At 37.2% G+C, this 19,360-nt stretch overlaps 1 protein-coding gene across 7 annotated transcripts in view; it reads left to right on the plus strand.

Moving 5' to 3' along the window:
• Window positions 1-19,360, plus strand: part of DLG2 (discs large MAGUK scaffold protein 2) — a 1,037,179-nt gene that overhangs the window by 747,473 nt on the left and 270,346 nt on the right. For all 7 annotated transcript variants that reach the window (XM_050914840.1, XM_050914880.1, XM_050914903.1 and 4 more), the window contains 2 exons: window positions 4,605-4,749; window positions 7,748-7,889. In XM_050914840.1, coding sequence (XP_050770797.1) covers window positions 4,605-4,749; window positions 7,748-7,889 — 287 coding nt within the window. The remainder of the gene's footprint in view (window positions 1-4,604; window positions 4,750-7,747; window positions 7,890-19,360) is intronic.

Raw genomic sequence — 19,360 nt, forward strand, 5'->3', positions numbered from 1 at the left:
GCAAACATTACCACTGGCAAGGTAAAGATCTCCTCTTTGTCTCATTCACTGAGCGAATCAAATCTCTCTTACTCTAAATCAAAAGAGGAAAGGAATGAATTCCCTTTAAAAAAGAAAATTAAATAAGACAGACTTACTCCTCCAGAGCTCTTATTCTGTTATCAGCTTATGCTGTTGTGAATGAAGTTATTCTTTAGAGCACTTGTACAGTCATTTTGGGGATTCTAAGCTTTTCACTCTAGCTGCTTCTCAGTGCCTTTGTTTTCCAATATGAATCTAGGAAAACTTCCAAATAAGATAATTCTTGCTTAGGTTTACACTTCATTGCCTTGATTATGCTATTTAGGAAAAAAACCCACCCCAGTCTTTTTATATCTGTTTGGCAACATTTCTTACTGATTTCCCCTGTCACTCAAATAGCTTCTTTGATTGGATTTGTATCTTTAATTTCCTTCTCTATTGCTGTATTATTTCTTCCTCTTATTCTTTTCCTGTAATATCAGTATGTCTTTGTATCACATAGTTTCAATTTAAAGAAAGAGCTTTCCTAATTTCGTTTTTACTTCAGGTGCTGTTTGCATTTCTGAATTTTCTGTATATGGAACTTTTCCCATTAGAAAAGCCCCACTTGCTCCATGCCTGTTTTCCTTGTGACTCCTCTCCTTTGGCTCCTGTCACAGCATTTTGTGGCTCAGGCATCCGACTCTTGTAACTAAACTGACCACTCAGATAAATATCTTTTTTAGCATTTGCCTTAGGGTTTTTTTTCCCCTTAATTCATTGCTACTTAGGTTGGCTTCACAGAGCCAGATAGTTGGCATGCAGTACCCGTTCTACCCACTCAGCTCTGATGTCAGCCCTTCTGCACAAAAGTTTCAGCATCTCAGAAGGTTGTATGCCATATACACTTTGATTTCTTATTTTGTGCACATCTCCCACTCTTTATCTTCTTTACCTCTAAGTCAACTCTTTTTTTTCAAACTATATGCTCTGCTAAGGTCATCTTGACAGCAGGAAGTGAAGCTTTGGTATGATGCATTGACTGTGCCACAACCACTGAAAAAGCCAGATTTAGTACTTGAAATTCTGTTAAAATAGGCATCTTTTATGGAAACAAGAAATAGTCTCTCTTGGAGATTCTGAGAGATTCTTCTCTCTCTATAAATCTTATCATAAAAAACAACTGCAACATCGTATTTCCTAATAATCACCGTCTCTGGCATGATGTTTTGAAGAATGATATCCAGAGATTTCCTTATGAAAAAAATTACGTACTGCAGTCATCTTGCAATAATATCTAGGGAGCCAAACAATATAATTCTTCAATGTATTCAGGTTTTCGTTTTTATATATCAGAATACATACAGATGTCTTTATTTGTAATCATTGTTTTATGATCAAAAAGTAGAAAAGATATAGATTCATGCACATATTAGTATTAATGAGAATTGTAGATCCAAAGCAAGGACTACCTTCTGAAGGAAACTGGGAAAAGTATAGTATATTTTATATACTGTAATTTTAAATTGATGTTGGCAATGACTAAGGAAAGTGGTTTTATCTCCTTCTCAAAGAGGTCCCATTTAAAAGAGACCTTATGGCACCACTGAGAATCTTTGTCTTCATGAATGAATCAATGTGTTTATTTATTTATTTATTTATTTATTTGCTCTTGATGTACATTGAGTCTGTCTTTATTTCTTTGTTTACTGAGAACTGAGCAGTCCAGGACAAAACTAATTAATAGCAAACTTTTTTCTAGGAGTGTTCTCTCTAGAGACGAGAAACCTCTAATTTTCTATACATTTGGGATGAGTTTGAATAGCAATTTTGGTGTACGTTGCTGGAATACTTTTTATAACAGAACTCTGTTTACTTTGAAGAGTCCTTTCTTTTCCTCAAATTTTCTTCTAGCGTCTTTTCTCTGAAGTTCTCCTTTGTATCTTGACTTCACTCATGTGTTACCTTCTTTCAAGTTCTACCAAGTTCCAGCTCTACATATTTCAGTTTTCCACAATATTCTGCACACTTAAGCTTATATGTACTAGAAATGAGAAAAAAAAAAATCATTGTACATAAACTTTGCAATGATCTCTAGGATCTAAAAGGGTATAAAGATAAACATAGAGCATAACTGCTCAGACATTAATTCTTTAGTTTAGAATTGCTTGGTTTTTAATTCTCATCTTAACTTCAAGATTTGTACAACTTGTACACAGCATTGGTAAAATACCTGTCTTGTAAAGTTATTGTCAGAGAGATAAGAAGTAGGACCTGTCATAGCAAATATAAGTTTTATATGTATCATACTATATTTTCTGTTTCTAAAATGGTTGTTTATCCTCCGACTGCACAACTGTGACATCCAAGTGTGTTGTGATGGAAGTGCAACAGTCCTAACCATGATTTTTATCAGCTAGATTTCCAGGAAAAAAAACTGGGGAAAAAATTGCAACAAGTCAATTTGTGTCTTAATCGTTTTTATACACTCCTAAAAAGACCAAAAGTCACAATCCAGACAGTGCTATGATATTTCATTTTGTGTCATTTTTGACTAAGAACATTTATTTACAGCAGCAGTGTAGTGGGAGGTTATTATGTGAGATTTTCTTTACTTCAGAAAGCTTGCAGTTAGGATGAAACACAACAAGACAGATACAATCAGCATGGGAAGGAGAAAAGGTAAAGCATAACTCTGCGGTCGTATTTCCAAAAGTGTGCGTCTTCAGTATTTGGCAGTTTTGAAATACATAAACAAGAAAGGCTTAATTTCAGTCACTTCTCTTGCTATCAGCCTAGTAATTTATTAATTTATTAGAAGTGCTTATGTATGTTACTGCTGTTCATAACAAAGAAAAACAGAGACATGTATAGAAGATAGGTATCAGATTTTTATTTAAATAGAAGACCTGTCAAAATACTGCATACAGTGTCAGCAACTCTCTTCTGAGTGTTAGGTTGTATCATTGCTCTTCATGTCAAATTGTTATAACATCCTGTCATTGCCTCTTTCAGTTAACCTTAAAACCAAGTCTGAGAATTATACAAGGAACAAAGTTTAAACAGAATCCTTACGTTTAGCAATACTGTCCAATAGCAATCATTCTCTCTTGGTGTTGATGACATTGTCTGGGTATGAAGAGGCCTCCAGTGATTCATAATAGCTGGATTTCTTTCCACTTACCAAATCCTTTGGCAGTAGCTTGTTGTCACAGCCAGGTCTCTGAGAATTTACTGATACTAAATTCCCTAGAAAGTATGGGTTTTTTTCTGTGATTTACAGTTGTACTATGTTATATTATAGTTAAGGAGCTACTTTTTCTTCCATCTTGCATAATCTTTACAAGGAATCCTTGCAGTAACTGTCGAAGTTGGAGGATGGTACTTTAAATCACAATAAAATGTTTCATATACAACATTCACCGTGAAATGTAGGTCACTGGAACAGGCTCCGCAGGGAAGTGGTCACAACACCAAGCCTGTCAGAGTTCAAGGAGCGTCTGGACAACACTCTTAGTCATATGGTTTAGTTTTAGGTAGTCCTACGAGGGGCAGGGAGTTGGACTCAATGATCCTTATGGGTCCCTTCCAACTCAAGCTATTCTATGATCCTATGATTTCTGTTGGCTTGCACCACATGTCTGAAACCTGTATCTACACCCTTCTTTACTTCTTTCCTCTATCCTATAATTTCTCCGTTCAGGATGTGTGTTTTTTGGGGCAGGGACCATTGACTATTCTGTTTATACGAGGACAATGTATTGTTGACATTCTGTGGATATAGTGGATTTATATGTGAATAAATTTTATATGCCTCTGCAATAAACCACTTCTGACACTTTTATTTTGATTTTCTTTCTCTGGGAGTAAAGCATAAATAGGCAAGCTTTATTGCCACCGTTCCCTTCCCTATTTAATCTGCAGTCCTGTACTCTTACCCTTTTCTTTTCCAATAAACCACAGAACTAGTACTGCATTCTCTTACTTTTTCAATGTCTCTTTCCTGTGCTTCCAGAAAGCTGACAAACTTTCACACTGCAAATCCCTTTTCCCCCATCCAGAACTGCCCTTTTTCATTTCCTGCACCTCATAGGCAGCCCCTTATTCCGTATGCCACTTTGTACCTCATTATTTCAATGGTCAATGTCATCTCAGGGATGGAAAGATTTGGGGTTGTTAAGTGTTTCTAAGGCTCCAGCCATGCATGCTAAGAGGTGAATTTGGACAGTTCATCTTGATAGGTCGAATAATGTAGGCAGTTTCTGTAAATGATGTGGTGTTAAGTTATTAAATTATTATTAAATATAGTGTTATGTTAATGATGATACTGGTGGCAGAATATCACAAAAGTCTTTTCTACTGACAAGACCAAGGGCAATCTCGACCCGTTATGATTCTGTGATATTATCAATACTGCTACGTCAGTCTTTGAATACGCATGCGCTAAGAAAACTGTATTTTCTAGCTTGCTGCAATACTGCTTCTGTAATCTTCAGTGCTCTTCATCTACAGCATTTTTCCCAACATTGTGATAACTGCAAGGCTGTGTCATTTTTTTGGTCTATTTCTGCATTCCAACTTACCTGTCTGATTTCTCCTTTAAGGTAAATAATTACAGTTTAGAAGAAGTTACCCATGAAGAGGCAGTAGCGATACTGAAGAACACATCAGATGTAGTGTATCTGAAAGTTGGAAAGCCCACCACCATTTACATGACCGATCCATATGGCCCACCAGATATTACTCACTGTAAGTGACTTCTGCACCTCATTTTGTAGGAGATATCAGTTTGTCAGATGGTTGTGGTTTTTTCATAGCTTGTCCAAAGTACCCCATTAAAGTTTATGAAACAGCTTGGAAGGCTACAAAAATGAAATGTTTATTGACACTTAAGTATGCTACAGTCATGAAATATTACCGATAATATAACCCTGCTAAAGTATTTTTGCAGCAAAAGTGACAGTGTAGCTGATGTACTGCTGTGCTGATTCCAATTAGCAATTGTCCAGGTGATCAGACTGAACTGTAACTCGTGACAATTACAGTAATAAGTATATGCGAATATATTTTGAAATATGGTTAGATTCGTAGACTGGAGTCCTCTGTCCGCTGAAAAATCAGAACAAGCAGCAAACTGTCTTGTACAAATTTAGTGAAAAGCCTGAGGCAAATATATATCATATTTGAATAAAATACTTACTTGGAATGTAAAAATCACTGCTCCACTTACAAAAATTTACCTATTTTCTGTGTATATCCAATTCCTAAATTAATGTTCCACTTTGCTTTATTCTTAGTCTGTCCATTAACTTTATGTATGTTCATCTGCTATTTTTCACTGAGGACCAAGGCCTTACTTGTCCTTGCATTCAGTGTACCCTCTGTTGTAGGAGAAGTTGTTGAAACAATGTAGTAAAGCTCAGTGAAGGATCTCATAGGAAGGGAAGATGATTTTATTTTGAAACAAACTGAGTTCAATCAGGCTGTCATATCCACACACTCAGAATCGTCTAGGCTCATGTCCAGCATTCAGGTAGAAAGACGTGCATCCAGGTGCATCACCAGGACTCCCTGAGATGACCAAGTACAAGGATGGGTGGCTGTGGAGTCCTTGTCATACACATATGCCTTCTTATGTTGACAACCTCCTTGCTGATGTGCTTTTTGTACCCTTAAGGAGACGACAGCAATTAGAATCTTCTGTCTCTCCCATCTGTCCCGCCTACGCATGTCTTCAGGATTTACTCACTTCTCTTTTGTGTCCTTATGTGAGTGTCCTAGGCTCCAGTCTAGTCTTTATCTCCTGCCATCATCTTTTGATGGCTTGAGTCTTTGTTTTAGTTTGGGTGTAGGCTGTCCTGACAAGTTACATGTAGTTGTGTTGAGTATTGAAGACCTATTGATGCATCTAGGTGCTATCAAGACATGCCATTCTTCTGCCCCTCCTGCCAGTCCTCCTGGTGTCCATACCCAGGCATTCCCATTCCCTTTTCATTCACAGCAATCTTGACATTACAGCTGCAGCTCTCTATACTACTGATGCCTGTTAGTCTAAACAGTTCATTACTGAAACTCCCTGTCTTCCTTTAGTTGTTCATTAAAAACTGTCTGCCTTGGGTTCAACTACCAACAGGGACCAGCTGCACCATCTAACAACTGGATGGCAGTTTAATTTTTGACAAGAGCTTCAGCAACTGATCCATACCAATCTTGATCTCCTGCCAATAATCCTGGGGGCACTTAAGGCCAACCAAGGGCTGGGAAAGGCAGATTCTCCCAGTAAATGCTAGAGATTTAAATTTTTCTCCACTTTTGCATAGTGTTGCTACTGTGGACTGACAAAGTTGAGGGAAAAGCTAAATATCTATAATCCTCCTTGTTCAGACTGCTCCATAAAAATAGATGGGAAGGTTTTGTAACATGCGTGTCAGGTGGTATACTCAGCTGTGCTGAGGATACCTATTTAGTTAGCAAATGTTACAACAGATGGCAATCATGTTGTTCAGTAGCAGTCTGGTCTGGATTTTAGCAAAGCCCAAGAAGTAACAATGCTAAATGTCCCTATCCAATCTCCTGCTTTATAATACTTTCCAAAATAATAATTTGGGAGTTTAAAACAGTGTGTTTTATCGTGTCAGATTGTAGATCAGCAGCATATGAGAAGACAGATGTAATTCCAGAGGGAGAGTAAAGGTTGAAAAGATTTGCAGCAGCCAGTCCCAGGCTGTTGGTGCATACAGATTCATGTATCCTCAGGGAACCTTTCATTATACCTACTCGTTCAGAGTATTTCCGAACGGGTAATGGCCTTTCCCTGTAGAGATATTTTGCTTTTAAACAATCTGTATCTCAGCATCTGAAAGAAAGACTGAAACTAATACTAGAAAGTTTAGCTGTCATCTTCTCATGAGAAAATTAATCATAGCTCATTGCAGAAGCACGTATAATTGTTTTTCCTATTTATCATTTTCTTTTCTAATTACGTTAACTAGAGATTGAATACAACTATTTTATTACTTCTCTCCAGTCATAAATATCCCCAGTAACTTCAGAATAGCAAAAAGCAAGCAAACAACAAAACCCACAGACCCAATATAGAATCAGACAGCATAGTCCTGTAATTTTCATTATTAATCATTAATATGTAAGAGATTTGTATCCACTTTCTGTTTTAAATATACAGATTTAGTGTGATCTAAATACCATTTATGTTGGTACTGAAATTTCAATTATATTGGGAATTTTGGCACCTTTAGTAGATCACAGCTTTAAATCTTTGCCATACATAATTCTTGCCATACATAAAATTCCTGCTCTTATCCTGCATTAAGCTCTTACTGTATTACTCCCATTGCTGTATATTGGAGCCAAAAAGAGGAGTGTGCTTTTAATCTCATTCTCTCCTGTTTACATTTCCTTATTTAAGTCAGGCCTAATTGAAGAAAATGTTTCCTGTCTCCCAAACTATCCTTTCTTATTCAGAACCCCTCTAAAGAGTCAATCCCTGCATATAAGCCAGCATTATTATTATTATTATTATTATTATTATTATTAACAACCTTTCAGGAAAACTCTAGCTGTTCATTCTTTCTTGTTACATTTTAAGCTTTCTCAGGCAAGGATTGTCTGTTTTGATGTTATTTACAGCAACGAGCACGTTCTTGGTACTTAACTAAAAAATGGTGCTCTTGTGACATCTAATCAAACATGAAAGTGGCTAACTAGAAATGCTTATTCTTACCATCAGCTTATTCTCCACCAATGGAAAATCATATACTCTCTTCTGGAAACAATGGCACTTTAGAGTACAAGGCATCCCTGGCCCCTATCTCACCGGGAAGATACTCACCCATTCCAAAGCACATGCTTGTGGAGGATGACTACACCAGGTCAGACGCTTCTCTTTATTTGTTACCTTTCATGACAATTGCAAAGGACATAGGTAAGGCATTCAGTGCACCTCGAATAGAATACGGCATGTAGTTCTTTCCACCCATGCTCAAGGGAAGATGAATTGAAACTGTTACAGGTATGAAGACAACTAAGAGAAAGCTCACACGAATGAATGCTGACCTGAGGTCCATGTTGTCTGGGTGCAATCCTGCACTAGTTCCTGAACAACGTGGCTGCACTAGAACAATGCTGGCACTGGGCAAAATTGTCTGCTTCTTAACACAACTAGGAGATGTCAGGATCGGTGACTCATCTGGCTCACTGCGTGTCTGGGTGGAGGGACTGTATGTGAATTTCTACCTGTCCGTGACAGTACCCTCTGAAAGGTCCAGCTTGTTTAGTTTAGTGAAAGCAAGGCTGAAATAGCCTGTAGTTGCTCTGTGTACACACATTGAAAGATAAATGTTATTGAGAGAAAACACTATGGGAAACGAAAAAAGATGTATAAACTGGCTGCAAATAAATATAGGAGGGACACTGGAAGAAGTTTCTTAACCATTAGAGCAATCATAATATGAAATAGTATTCTGTGAGAGCATAGAGGTTAAAAGGAAACTGTTTATGCAGTGGCACTTGATACCTTTATAAAAGGGCTTCTTTGATGTGATTATCAGCAAAATGACCCTGGAAATTGCTTCTAATCCTTTTTTTTTTTAGTAATCCCAAAAGAATTGTGACTGCTATATGGAAGTATGGTAGCAGAATTGTATCTATGTAGTTGATTTCCAGGTAGAAAGGACACACAGGAAAATGGTGGGAGGGTTCTTTTATGCCTTGTGCTAGATCAACACTGAATGTCACTGATGAGACAGTGTGTATTCATCTTTTTGTGTGAAGAGCACTACCATTCACTTAGAAGACAACAGTTGTTAAGTCTGTAAAATGAGCCCTCATTATAATGTCTAGTGCCACAGAAAATGACAAATTAATTTTTTTCTGTGCTTAAGTATTTATGAATTCATTGTGTTTAAAGCTAGGAAGAGAGTGTTCCGATCATCTAACCTGACCTACTGTGTATTTCAAGCCAAAGAATCTCATCCGCTTATGTATTCATCAGCTTCATAACTTGCTAATTTACATTTCAATTTTCTTGTTGCATATGATTACAATCTCAAGCTGCTTAACTTGTTGGATCAGACAGATTCAGAGTAACTAAATCATGATACAGTGTTTAATCAGGACATAAATGTATGGAAACCACACCTTGCTTCCCTGTCTTGGCAAAAAGAGTTTCACCTTTGTTTTGATTGAGGATGCAAAGCTGACATTGCTTTCCTTCAATTTATGAGACATTCAATTAGGATAAATTTTCTCCAAAGGGTTCCAAGAAGTTACATTTTTTAATTAATAGTTAAAACACTGATTTCATTAAATTGTGCATCAGGGCTTTACCTGGGCTAGTACTGACCTCGTAATTTCTAAAATGCCTATGTATGTGAAGAATACCAATATAGTATCTGGGTTACAATGATGAAGGCTTTGTCAATAAGCTTGTAGTGCTGAATTCTCTCCTTCTGTAATGAGATGTCAGTACCATTATTACTGAGAAAGAGTTGGCAAAGTTTAAAAACAGCAAAAAAATGCAACCTTAAAAGTAGATAATAGCTAAGGAGACCAAGAAGTCACAGAAAGTGAAGGAATTAATCCTAAACAAGGAGAAAAGCTGCCCTGAGAATTAGAAGACCATTTAAACAGTTAGAAGACCTGTAAGGTAATTAAGAAGTACCTTTAGACAGTCCTGTGTTTCTTTGTGTTCCATGTAGCTGATTTTCTCTTTCTAATTATTTCTACCAAAAAAAAAAAAAAAGAAAAAAAAGAAAAAATAATGATAGAAGAGAAGGCAATGACAGTCCTAGCCCATTAGTTCAGTAGATATCCAGTAGAAAGCATGCTTGCTCAAAGAACCATGGAGAATATATATTGAAATTAATTAGTATGTCTTTTTAATCTTTTTAGGAAGAAAGATGTATTCTTATCCTGATATTTTTGGTTTGTTTTAATCAAGTTAATTTTGCTGGTTTAGCTCCTGACAGTAAAACCAAATACTGACACAGTCTGGTTCTTTACTGAGGTATTCACACCAATGTCCATTTTGTATTATTTGGGGAAAAAAATGAATGCCCAGAGAAGCTGTGTATATTCTGTGAAATACTTCTGTCCTGTGTTCTTCCTTCTATCGGGATTTCCAGGTTAGTGTGTTGTCTAATGAAGGGCTGATATCCAAAGTCTTCTGTGGCATTGGCACTGTTGACAGGAGAGGCTGACTCTACAAGGATGACCCTCTGTGGAAGGCGTGTGGCGCTGGCAGAAATAAAGGTGTCGAGTAATAGGAGCAGACTCTGAATGCAACAGGGCAAATCAGATGAAAATCTCGTCGTTCTAAACAAGTATTTACTTTGACCTATAGAAAAGGAGGCGGCTATTATTGGACTTAATTGTATTAGTAATAATAGCCTATATGCTACACTGATACCCAGGATACAAAAGCACAAAGATAAAATGAATGTAGTCATAAGAAAAATGGCACTTCTTGCCATTGTATTTCCTCACTGGCCATACATAATACAGCACTCTCTGAGAGACATCCAAACAAGAGCCAGAGACCAGGTTTCTCCTCTGACTACAACGAATAAGAAGCTCTGACCTTCAAAACCAAACCATTTAACCCTTGAAGGATGCTGAGCCTTTTTTATTTTAAATGTCCATGTAGCTAATTATTGCCTATTGATTCAAGTGGGACTATTGAAAATGCCACAGTTAATTCTCACAGTGATTTTCACAGCTATAAACTGAGAATAGTGAATGCACTCTTTCTGTACAATGCCATAGGATTTGCTGATGAGTCTGCCATTAAAGTAAGAAGATATTTGGAAAGTCTTTGTTGCTGACCAGTTTAGAAAGACTTAAAATCTTTTAGGAAGTTTATTATCATATTGACAATTTTAGTGAAACCTATAGATCCCTTGGTTGCAGCATTTATAATTAGCTTTCCTCACATAATCTTTTATAATTAAGATGATTGCCAACTACTGCAGTGCTATCCATTAAAACTACCTGGTTCTTGCTATAATAGGTTTTCAGGGCTAATTTATATGGTGATCACATAAGGAAATTTATTACCCGTGCAGTCATAATATGGCAACACTTCTGGCAGATTTTCATTTGTGCCAGCTAAAAATATTTGGAACTGTAACTTCTCCACTATAAGAGGCTTTTGCAATTTTGTAATTCTTTGTACACATCATTTGAGTGAGGCTGATGACAAGCTTTCTTTTAAGTTACGTGCTATAATGAATCTATCAGTAAAGCTTAAATGGTTGAACATTCAACTCGATTCATCCACTTTCTCTTGCTTTTCTTTTTTGTTTTGCTTTTTTTTGTTCAGTTCTAAGGGTTTTTTTACCTAAATACTTGTATTTTACCTAACAAAAATAAGTGTTTCTGTTGATAAAAACTTGTATTTTTTGGTCTGATATTGAATGTGCATCTGAAAAAAATTCAGTACAACTTTTACTTAATACAACTATGGGGAAAAAATAACTTAATCCGAGCATAAGGGATAGAAAAATAACAAATCATCCTCAGCCACAAGTTTTAATGAAGCTGGATGTTATCTTTTAATTACTGAGCTTTTGTAGGTTGTGTATATTATTGGTCCAAAATGCTGTCAGTGATAGGCATAACTTTTTGTTTTGTTGGATTAATTTTAAATTCACTCAGAATGGAAGCTTTGCCTTCCTGTATTTTTTATAAAGATTGTCACCTTTTAAAATTTAAATAAAATAACACAACTTCAGGTTAGTAGAATGTGGGATCAAAAGTGGATAAAAGCTATATGCCAAGTAACTCTATCAATACAATCATCGTCATTCTGCAAGTAAGTCCTTACTGGTTTTAGTTTCTAGTAAGATTAAAGTGTTGTACAGGCAATGCAGGAGATTCCTTGATTCTGTTGCTGACAATTTCCTAATGCTGCTAGAGGGGAGAAACGAATAATTCTCTGCTTGACCTGCTGCTTACACAAAGGGAACGACTAGTGGCAAAGGTGGTGATAAATAACAGCTGGGATGAGAGTGACCATGAGTTGGTTCAGTTCATGGTTCAAAGGAAGTCTGGAAAGATAGTCAGCAAGTTATGACTGTAGACTTCAGAAGAGCAGACTTCAGCCTTTTTGGAGAATTGCTAAGCAAAATCTCTTGGGATGCTGCCACAGAGACATGGGGTCCATGAGAGATGGATGATTTCTAAGTAAAACTTATTGAGAACTCAGGAATGAACCATCCTGTTGAGCAGGAAGGAGGGGGATTCAGCAGAAGGCTTTCTTGGCTGAGCAAAGGGCTTTCTGATGACCTAAAATGGAAGATGTAGACGAGCATTGCTTGACTGCTTAATGACAAAATCAGAAAGCTGATTGATTTGAGCTAAGACTTACAAGGGTCATAAAGGAAAACAAAAAGTGGTTCTGCAGGTGTGCTACTTTCAAAAATGAAGGTAAGGTTTGATGAAGGGAAAAACTGATGAGTGGGGGAGAAGACAGTATAATGACAGACAATATAGGAAAAGCTGAAGTACGCAACATCATCTTTGCCAGGCATTTAACGGACTAGAAGGTAATTGGAATAGTCAGCATAGATTTAACAAAAACAAATCGTGTGCTTGTCCAGCCGGGTTGCCTTTTCTGATGAAATGACTAGCTGCGTGGATGAGGTGACAGCAGTGGCTACCCTATACCAACCAGTGCCACAGCACAGGTGCTGCCTTGAGCAGGGATGCCTCTTTGCTGGGTGAAAACACAGCTGACTCCAAAGGCGTACCTGACCCATGCCATAACTCCCACAGATGTGCGTCTGGGATCTGCTGTGGGGCACATGGTGATTCCTCTTCTCCACTAGTTCCCCTGGGGAGTGGCTGCAGAGGTATTCCTCATACCTCTTCTGTGGGCAGGAGAAGCTGTAACATGGGGAGCACCCTTTAAAACTCCTCCAGCAGCCTCTCATCCAAACATGAGGAAGTGTTGGATAAACACGTACAACTAATCCATAGCTGGAAAGAAGATATGATTTGTAAACATTTGGAAGCCTTCTGGATAGTCTTTTGGGTATCTCCTGGATGATATGCTGTGACCTTGCTCATTAGCCTTCTCCCAGCATGGCTATGCTCGTTTGCATGCCACAGCAGACTTTGGTAAGGCTTTTGACACAGTTTCCCGCAGAAAGCTGAGGAAGAGTGGACTAAAAGAAGAGACTGGGTTGGGAACTGACTGAACCAGTAGGTTCAAAGGGTAATGATTGTCACTTGACATCTGTCAGGTGGTCAGTGATGAGCAGAGTAGCTCAGGATACCTTGGGCGTCAGTGAATATCTTCATCAATGACCTAGATCATGACACAGAGTGCACCCTCAGCAAATTTGCAGAGGATAATAAATTAAGGGGGAGTGGTTAACATGACAAATGGCAGAGCAGTATTCCATAGGGATCTTGATATACTTGAGGACTGGGCCAGGAGAAACCTTATGAAGTTCAGTAAGAAGAAGTCTGCTCCTCAGGTGGAAGAGCTGCACACACTTGTACAGGCCATGAAACAAACATCTGAATTGCAGCTTCGTTGAAAATGACCTGGAGGCCACAGCGGGTGCCAGGCTGAACATGGACCCAGGAGTGCGCTCTCATTGTCAGTCAGGTAATCAGCATAGTGGGCTATATTAGGAGAAGCATGGCCAGCAGAAAAGGATAAGTTGTTTTCTAGAAGACTGTGACCAGTTCCTGTTCTTCTACTTCAAGAGGGATGTAGAAAAACAGGAGAGGGTCCAACAGATTCTCAAAGTCCTAAATCACATGGAGGTTAGAGGGATGCTGAGGGAACTGGGGCTTGTTTAATGTTGAGAAGAAGAGATTAAGGGGCAATCTAAGAGCACCCTTTAAGTACTCAGTAGCAAAGACAATGAAACCAAACTCTTCTCGGTAGAGGAGGACCAATGGCAACAAGCGGTGGCTTTGGATGTCCTGATTTCAATTTGAGAAGGAAAAAAAGGCACCAGGTGGGTGGAGTAGTGCTGGAGCAGGCTGCTTAGAAGGGTTGTGAAATATCCACCCTTTGAGATTTTTAAGATTTGGCTAGATAAAATCCTGGCTGATCTGATCTAGTGTTGGCAATAATCCTGCTTCAAGCACGGGATTGAATGAGGTGACCTACAGAGATGCATTCCAACCAAATTTTCTATGATAGTAGGAAGAAAAAGTGATGTTTTGTTTTAGTGTTTTTGTGGAACATTCATTACTATTACAGCTGAGAGAGAAGTTACAATTCACTCTTTAGCAGATGTCTGCCTTCCTATTTCCAGAAATATTGAAATTACAGTCTAAAAATCCTGTAGCTTTTAGATGTTCAATCCATCTGTCTTTAACGAACAACATAGGCAAAAGATCCATAAAAATAAAGAACTACCATCTTCAGTTTTTACTTCCTTTTTAACTTCAGAAAATGGTAACATCAAACTTCTGTGCTTCAGCTGATAAAAAATTCACTTTAACATTTAACTCTGGCTAGATATTAAAGATTCATGGATGAAAAAGCTGTCTGAGTTATCTGTTTTGCTGTGAAAAGCCTATTTGATTTCTTTTACATGCATCTTTGCAAAATAACATTTTCTGGATGAGGAGGAGGTGCTGGGGATTGGAAGGGAGAAAAAGGAGAACCATTAAGTTGAAGTCTCAGGGGATTTTTTCCCTGTATTGAAAGTAACATTCCTCCACTGTTTCTTGTTTACTTACACAAACTTGCTAGTTGAATTGAGGATATTTTATGGAAACACCTTGAAATTGGTATTGATACACAGATTTGACTTTTCAGTACTAAACCATTACAACTAATATTATGGTTTGTGTGTTATAAAACTATCAATAACAGTTTTCTGTTATTCATAACTTTTATGAAGCACAACAATAGGAAAAAAGAACTGCAGTTTTCAGTAATGAGTCCTGAAAACTGTTCATTTGGGATCTTTAATGAGTTGACTTAGATCATCCATTGACAAAATATTCTGCATGTTTTAAAAGTGTATATTTACTGAAAGGAGTTAGTTGCATTTTCTGTTAGGTTTTATGAGGGAACAGAATTGAAACTCCTGTTTCCCAGATGAAGATGATCATCAAGTACTGCAGGTAGAACTTCCAGATGGTGAATTTTACACCATGTTTTTGACCCAGTGTTACTGTATGAGTGATGAGTAAAAGACATGTAGAAGTACACTGATACAGTTATATGAATATGACAGGTAATTATGAGCTTTCAACAATCATATCACCATGCCTAATCCAAACTCAGCATGTCACGTATGCCTTAAAGAGAATAAATTATGTGTAGTAATATGGGGAGACTGATAATGCCTTTTATTTATTCTTAGAATCATAGAATCATAGAATCATTTAGGTTGGAAAAGACCTTTAAGGTCATCGAGTCCAACCGTAAGATCATCGAGTCCAACTGTCTTCCTATTAAATCACTTGTAACTTTGGCAGATTAATTGTTCAAGTTAATATTTTCATGCTCAGTTTTTGCCTGGGACTGGATTTGTTTATCTAGGGATAGCAAAGGTTGCATGTTTGTTTTGCTTGAAAATGTAGTGTAAATTGTATCTATTATTTTTAAAGTAATTTTAATTAACCACTATTATCATGAAGTTAAATTAAATTTATTTTTAGCCAGAGCAGCTTGGTCATTTAAGGGGTGAAGGAAGAATTACATGGCTTAGTTCATATTCTATTCTATTCTATTCTATGTTAAAAATTGTGGTGATATTACATTTTAAATACTGTAATATTCTATACATAGCTTCAGAGTGTTGAAATATCGGAGATGGTGAAACTGAATCCACATAGTATTTCTACTGCATTTGTCAAAATCTTTCTAAATGCCAACATATATAAGTCTTTGGAAAAACCGCAATTCATTTATCCTCCAAAATGTATTTAATTTTTTTTGCAGTAGAACTCTCTAAGATTCCATACTCACACTGCGCTGTATCAAAGCTTCTCCCAATTTTGTAATACTGACTAGATAATTTAAAAAAGCCGGCATGATTGAGCACAGTATTATATGGCCAAAGCTAGTTTTTCTCTTTACTTATTTCTTCTGGTTCTTTCTGAAGTAGAAACATAATCAGGAGTGACTCTGTTCTGTGCTCTGAATGCCCATTCCTGTTAGATTTGAACACTGAAGAGACTGGGGAAATAGGGGGAGTGTGTTTGGCAAGGAATTATGGTGAGATTGGGTGTAAAAATGAGGGCGAACTTGTCACTGGTTGTGTGAGAATGGAAATCACAAGAAGGGAAGGCTGGTATTTATTGGGTAAGAAAACTTGGATCTGGAAGGGGAATTTAGGACAAGGAAGAACATGAGTGGGAAATGGATGAAGAGGCATGAAGAAGCAGTGGAGAAAAACAGCCTGGAGAAGAACAGCAATGAATTTCAGGGCTGCTGAACCAGCAACTCCCGCAGACAGTGAGACGTGAGGTTTGGGATAATCGATAGTTGTGCAAGAAGACTGGGGCAAGGAACAGAGATAGAGAGCAGGTAGGAGAAGTTGCTGATAAGATGCTGGCAGTATCGTACTAGGGCCATCTCTCTGTAGGAAAATGGAGAGAAACCAAGGTTTCTGGGGTTTGCGTGATGCACGCGTGATCCCCGCAGGCAGTCTGTCATGGTAGTTCATCTGCATTGCCTGTCCGTCTGGAGGATGACAGCCTGCTTCTCCTGCTGGTTACTCCCCATCTCTCACAAGGTGGAGTTCTCGTGCTCTAGCTCTTAAGTTGGCAACTCTGCTGATGATTATATTGAATTCAATATGGTGTCCCATAATAAGATTTCTTTCTTGGTTTAGTCTTCAATCAATCTAAGGAATTATTAAAAAAAATATGTTAAAAGAACAGTATTCAAGTTACACATTAAACGTTCAGTTAAGAAAAGAAAAAATTAAGTTTGTCTGTATAACTTAAATTGGACCCTTGGTTAAATACAATGATACAGTATTTAGTTATGCTATCATCTAAAAATGTCTACTTGTAGAACACCTGTCAACAGCTTTTTAGAAAAAAAAGTCACAGTTGTGTTTCTTAGCTCTATATTATTATTCATTCCCTTCAGTGAAGCATGAAATTGCTAAATTGCAAAGCAACTATTTTATATTTCATGTATTTAATACACAAATTTTATCTTAAACTAATTGTTAAACTTTACAAATGCATAATAATTGTCTACCTATCATAAGATTTCATTTTGCTACCCCAAATTTATTTTAAATAATAAGTCTTAACTTGGGAGAATAATTTATGTTAAAGTAAAAATTTAGTTATTGTCAAGTCAACAGATAATCTGTTATGTCCTGAGTAGTCCACACATATTTAAACAGGCCTGTCAGAGATCCCCAAGTAACAGGATTTGACTATTTCTAATACAGTCAGTGGAAGCTACTTAATACTTTAAAAAAAATCAAATTTTGGAATCTACTTTAGTGCTTGTATGGAGATTTTTGAAATGAGATAGTAGGATTGGCAGTGTTAATACACACAGAAATGGTAAGTAACATTTAATAGTGCAGAGAGGAAGAAGATAACCCTAAGTGCATACTACATGTATCATGGACATGGACTCTTAAAGCAGGTATTACCACCGAAGAAGGACACCTTGGAGTGATTGTGGTTAGTTCTGTGACATTGTCAACTCAGTACTTAAGAGCAATCAAAAAGGTAATTAAGAATGGAAATACAATCTGATAGGAAAGGAAGAGAGTGCAAAATACAATGTTTTCCTGTATGAATCCATGATGCATCCGAGTCTTGACTACTACATGGAGGCAACTGGAAAAAGCCCCAGAAGAGGGTGACAGAGATGGTCAGGGGTGTAGCATGGTTTCCAGGTGGAGCTAAATAACAAATAATTCCAGCATAGAAAAAAGACGTCAGAGAGAGATAGAACAAAGATCTGCAAAAGTGCCTGTGGCATAGTGAATGCAACAGGCAACTACTATTAGTACTTACAACTCAGATACAGGGAGTTTACAATGCACTGCCAAGTTAGAAATACAGAAAACAGAGGTTTTTGAAATGTTACCATAGGTTATCTATATGCAACCAAGTAACAGGCTTACAGTACACAGAGGCAGAGGTTTTTGGGTATGTCACATAATTAGTTTGTGGGACTCACTGCCACAGGGTGTTGTGAAGCCTAAAACTATAAAAATGTTCAAATACGGATGAGGATAAGTGCTCAAACTCCTGGTGGATAGGCCTACTAACCACAGTTTGCTTGGATTTAGTTTCTGGTCTACATGGTCCTTACCTTGCTGCTTTTCAGCAGCTGAGCAGGGAAGGGCCATTCTTTACTGGCCCTGTTTCCTAAAAAGTCACTGCAAGGGACTAGGGCCTTCGGTCTGAGAGTCTCACCATTCCGATGTGAAACAGCCTTCTTTTCCATTACTGCAACAGAAAATCATTACTGATCTTTTTCAAATTAAGCAGTCATTTCCTAGTTCCTAATGGATAAGAATAATGAGTGTAGAATTGGGTGTAGAATATTAAAAGTTCTAAATTATACTTATGCCTTCTTGTAGGCCACTTCATTTGAAAACCCGATTAAAATGTTTAAATAGTATTGTTAAGAGGAACAAGGCAATCCTTACTCTTCGTTACTGTGCTAAAAAAATTGCCGTGATCTTAAGCACTTTTTTTGCAGTTATGGAAAACTTTAAGGCTCATGAAAATAGCAGTTAATAATGGAAAAGCTGAGAAATCATTGATTATGGAAGGATTTCCAGGAAGAACTAAGATAATGTACTTCTGGTATTTTATTCCAGCTCTTCACACCCCTTCTGTGTCTTTCATTTAGTTGAAATAAACATGTCATATGAGTGACTGGGTCTTACTTGAATTGCCAGGACACAACCTATGCAATAAAATCAACTTTCAATTCAGAGTTGATTCAATAATATCAATATTGTTCAATATTGTTCAATTCAAATAAATCCATTGAACAATAAGGTATGTGGTTCTCCTAGACGGTTATATGAACAAGAAACTCAAAGAAGTCAAAAGACATATATATAAAAATCACTGGTTATTAAAAGTGGAAGAGTTCATTTGTATTAAATTGCCATTGATTTATGTTTTAATAGTGATATACTTTTAAAGACAGTTCTTTGCACACTTCCCAGCAACATTGTATTAGCAATACTAATGTATTAGTTGTCTTTACTGAACTTGGATACAATTAAAAATTGCTACTAAGAAAAAGAATGTTGGAAACTTGTAGCATCGTGAGATTTATTTTCTCTCAGATTGAATTTAGCATTTTCTGGCTATAGCCCTGCATACTCAATATGCTGTGAGAGCTTAGCTGGTTTCTTTCCATATC

The sequence above is a fragment of the Gymnogyps californianus genome, chromosome 1, assembly GCF_018139145.2.
Source record: "Gymnogyps californianus isolate 813 chromosome 1, ASM1813914v2, whole genome shotgun sequence".
Classification (NCBI taxonomy): Eukaryota; Metazoa; Chordata; class Aves; order Accipitriformes; family Cathartidae; genus Gymnogyps; species Gymnogyps californianus.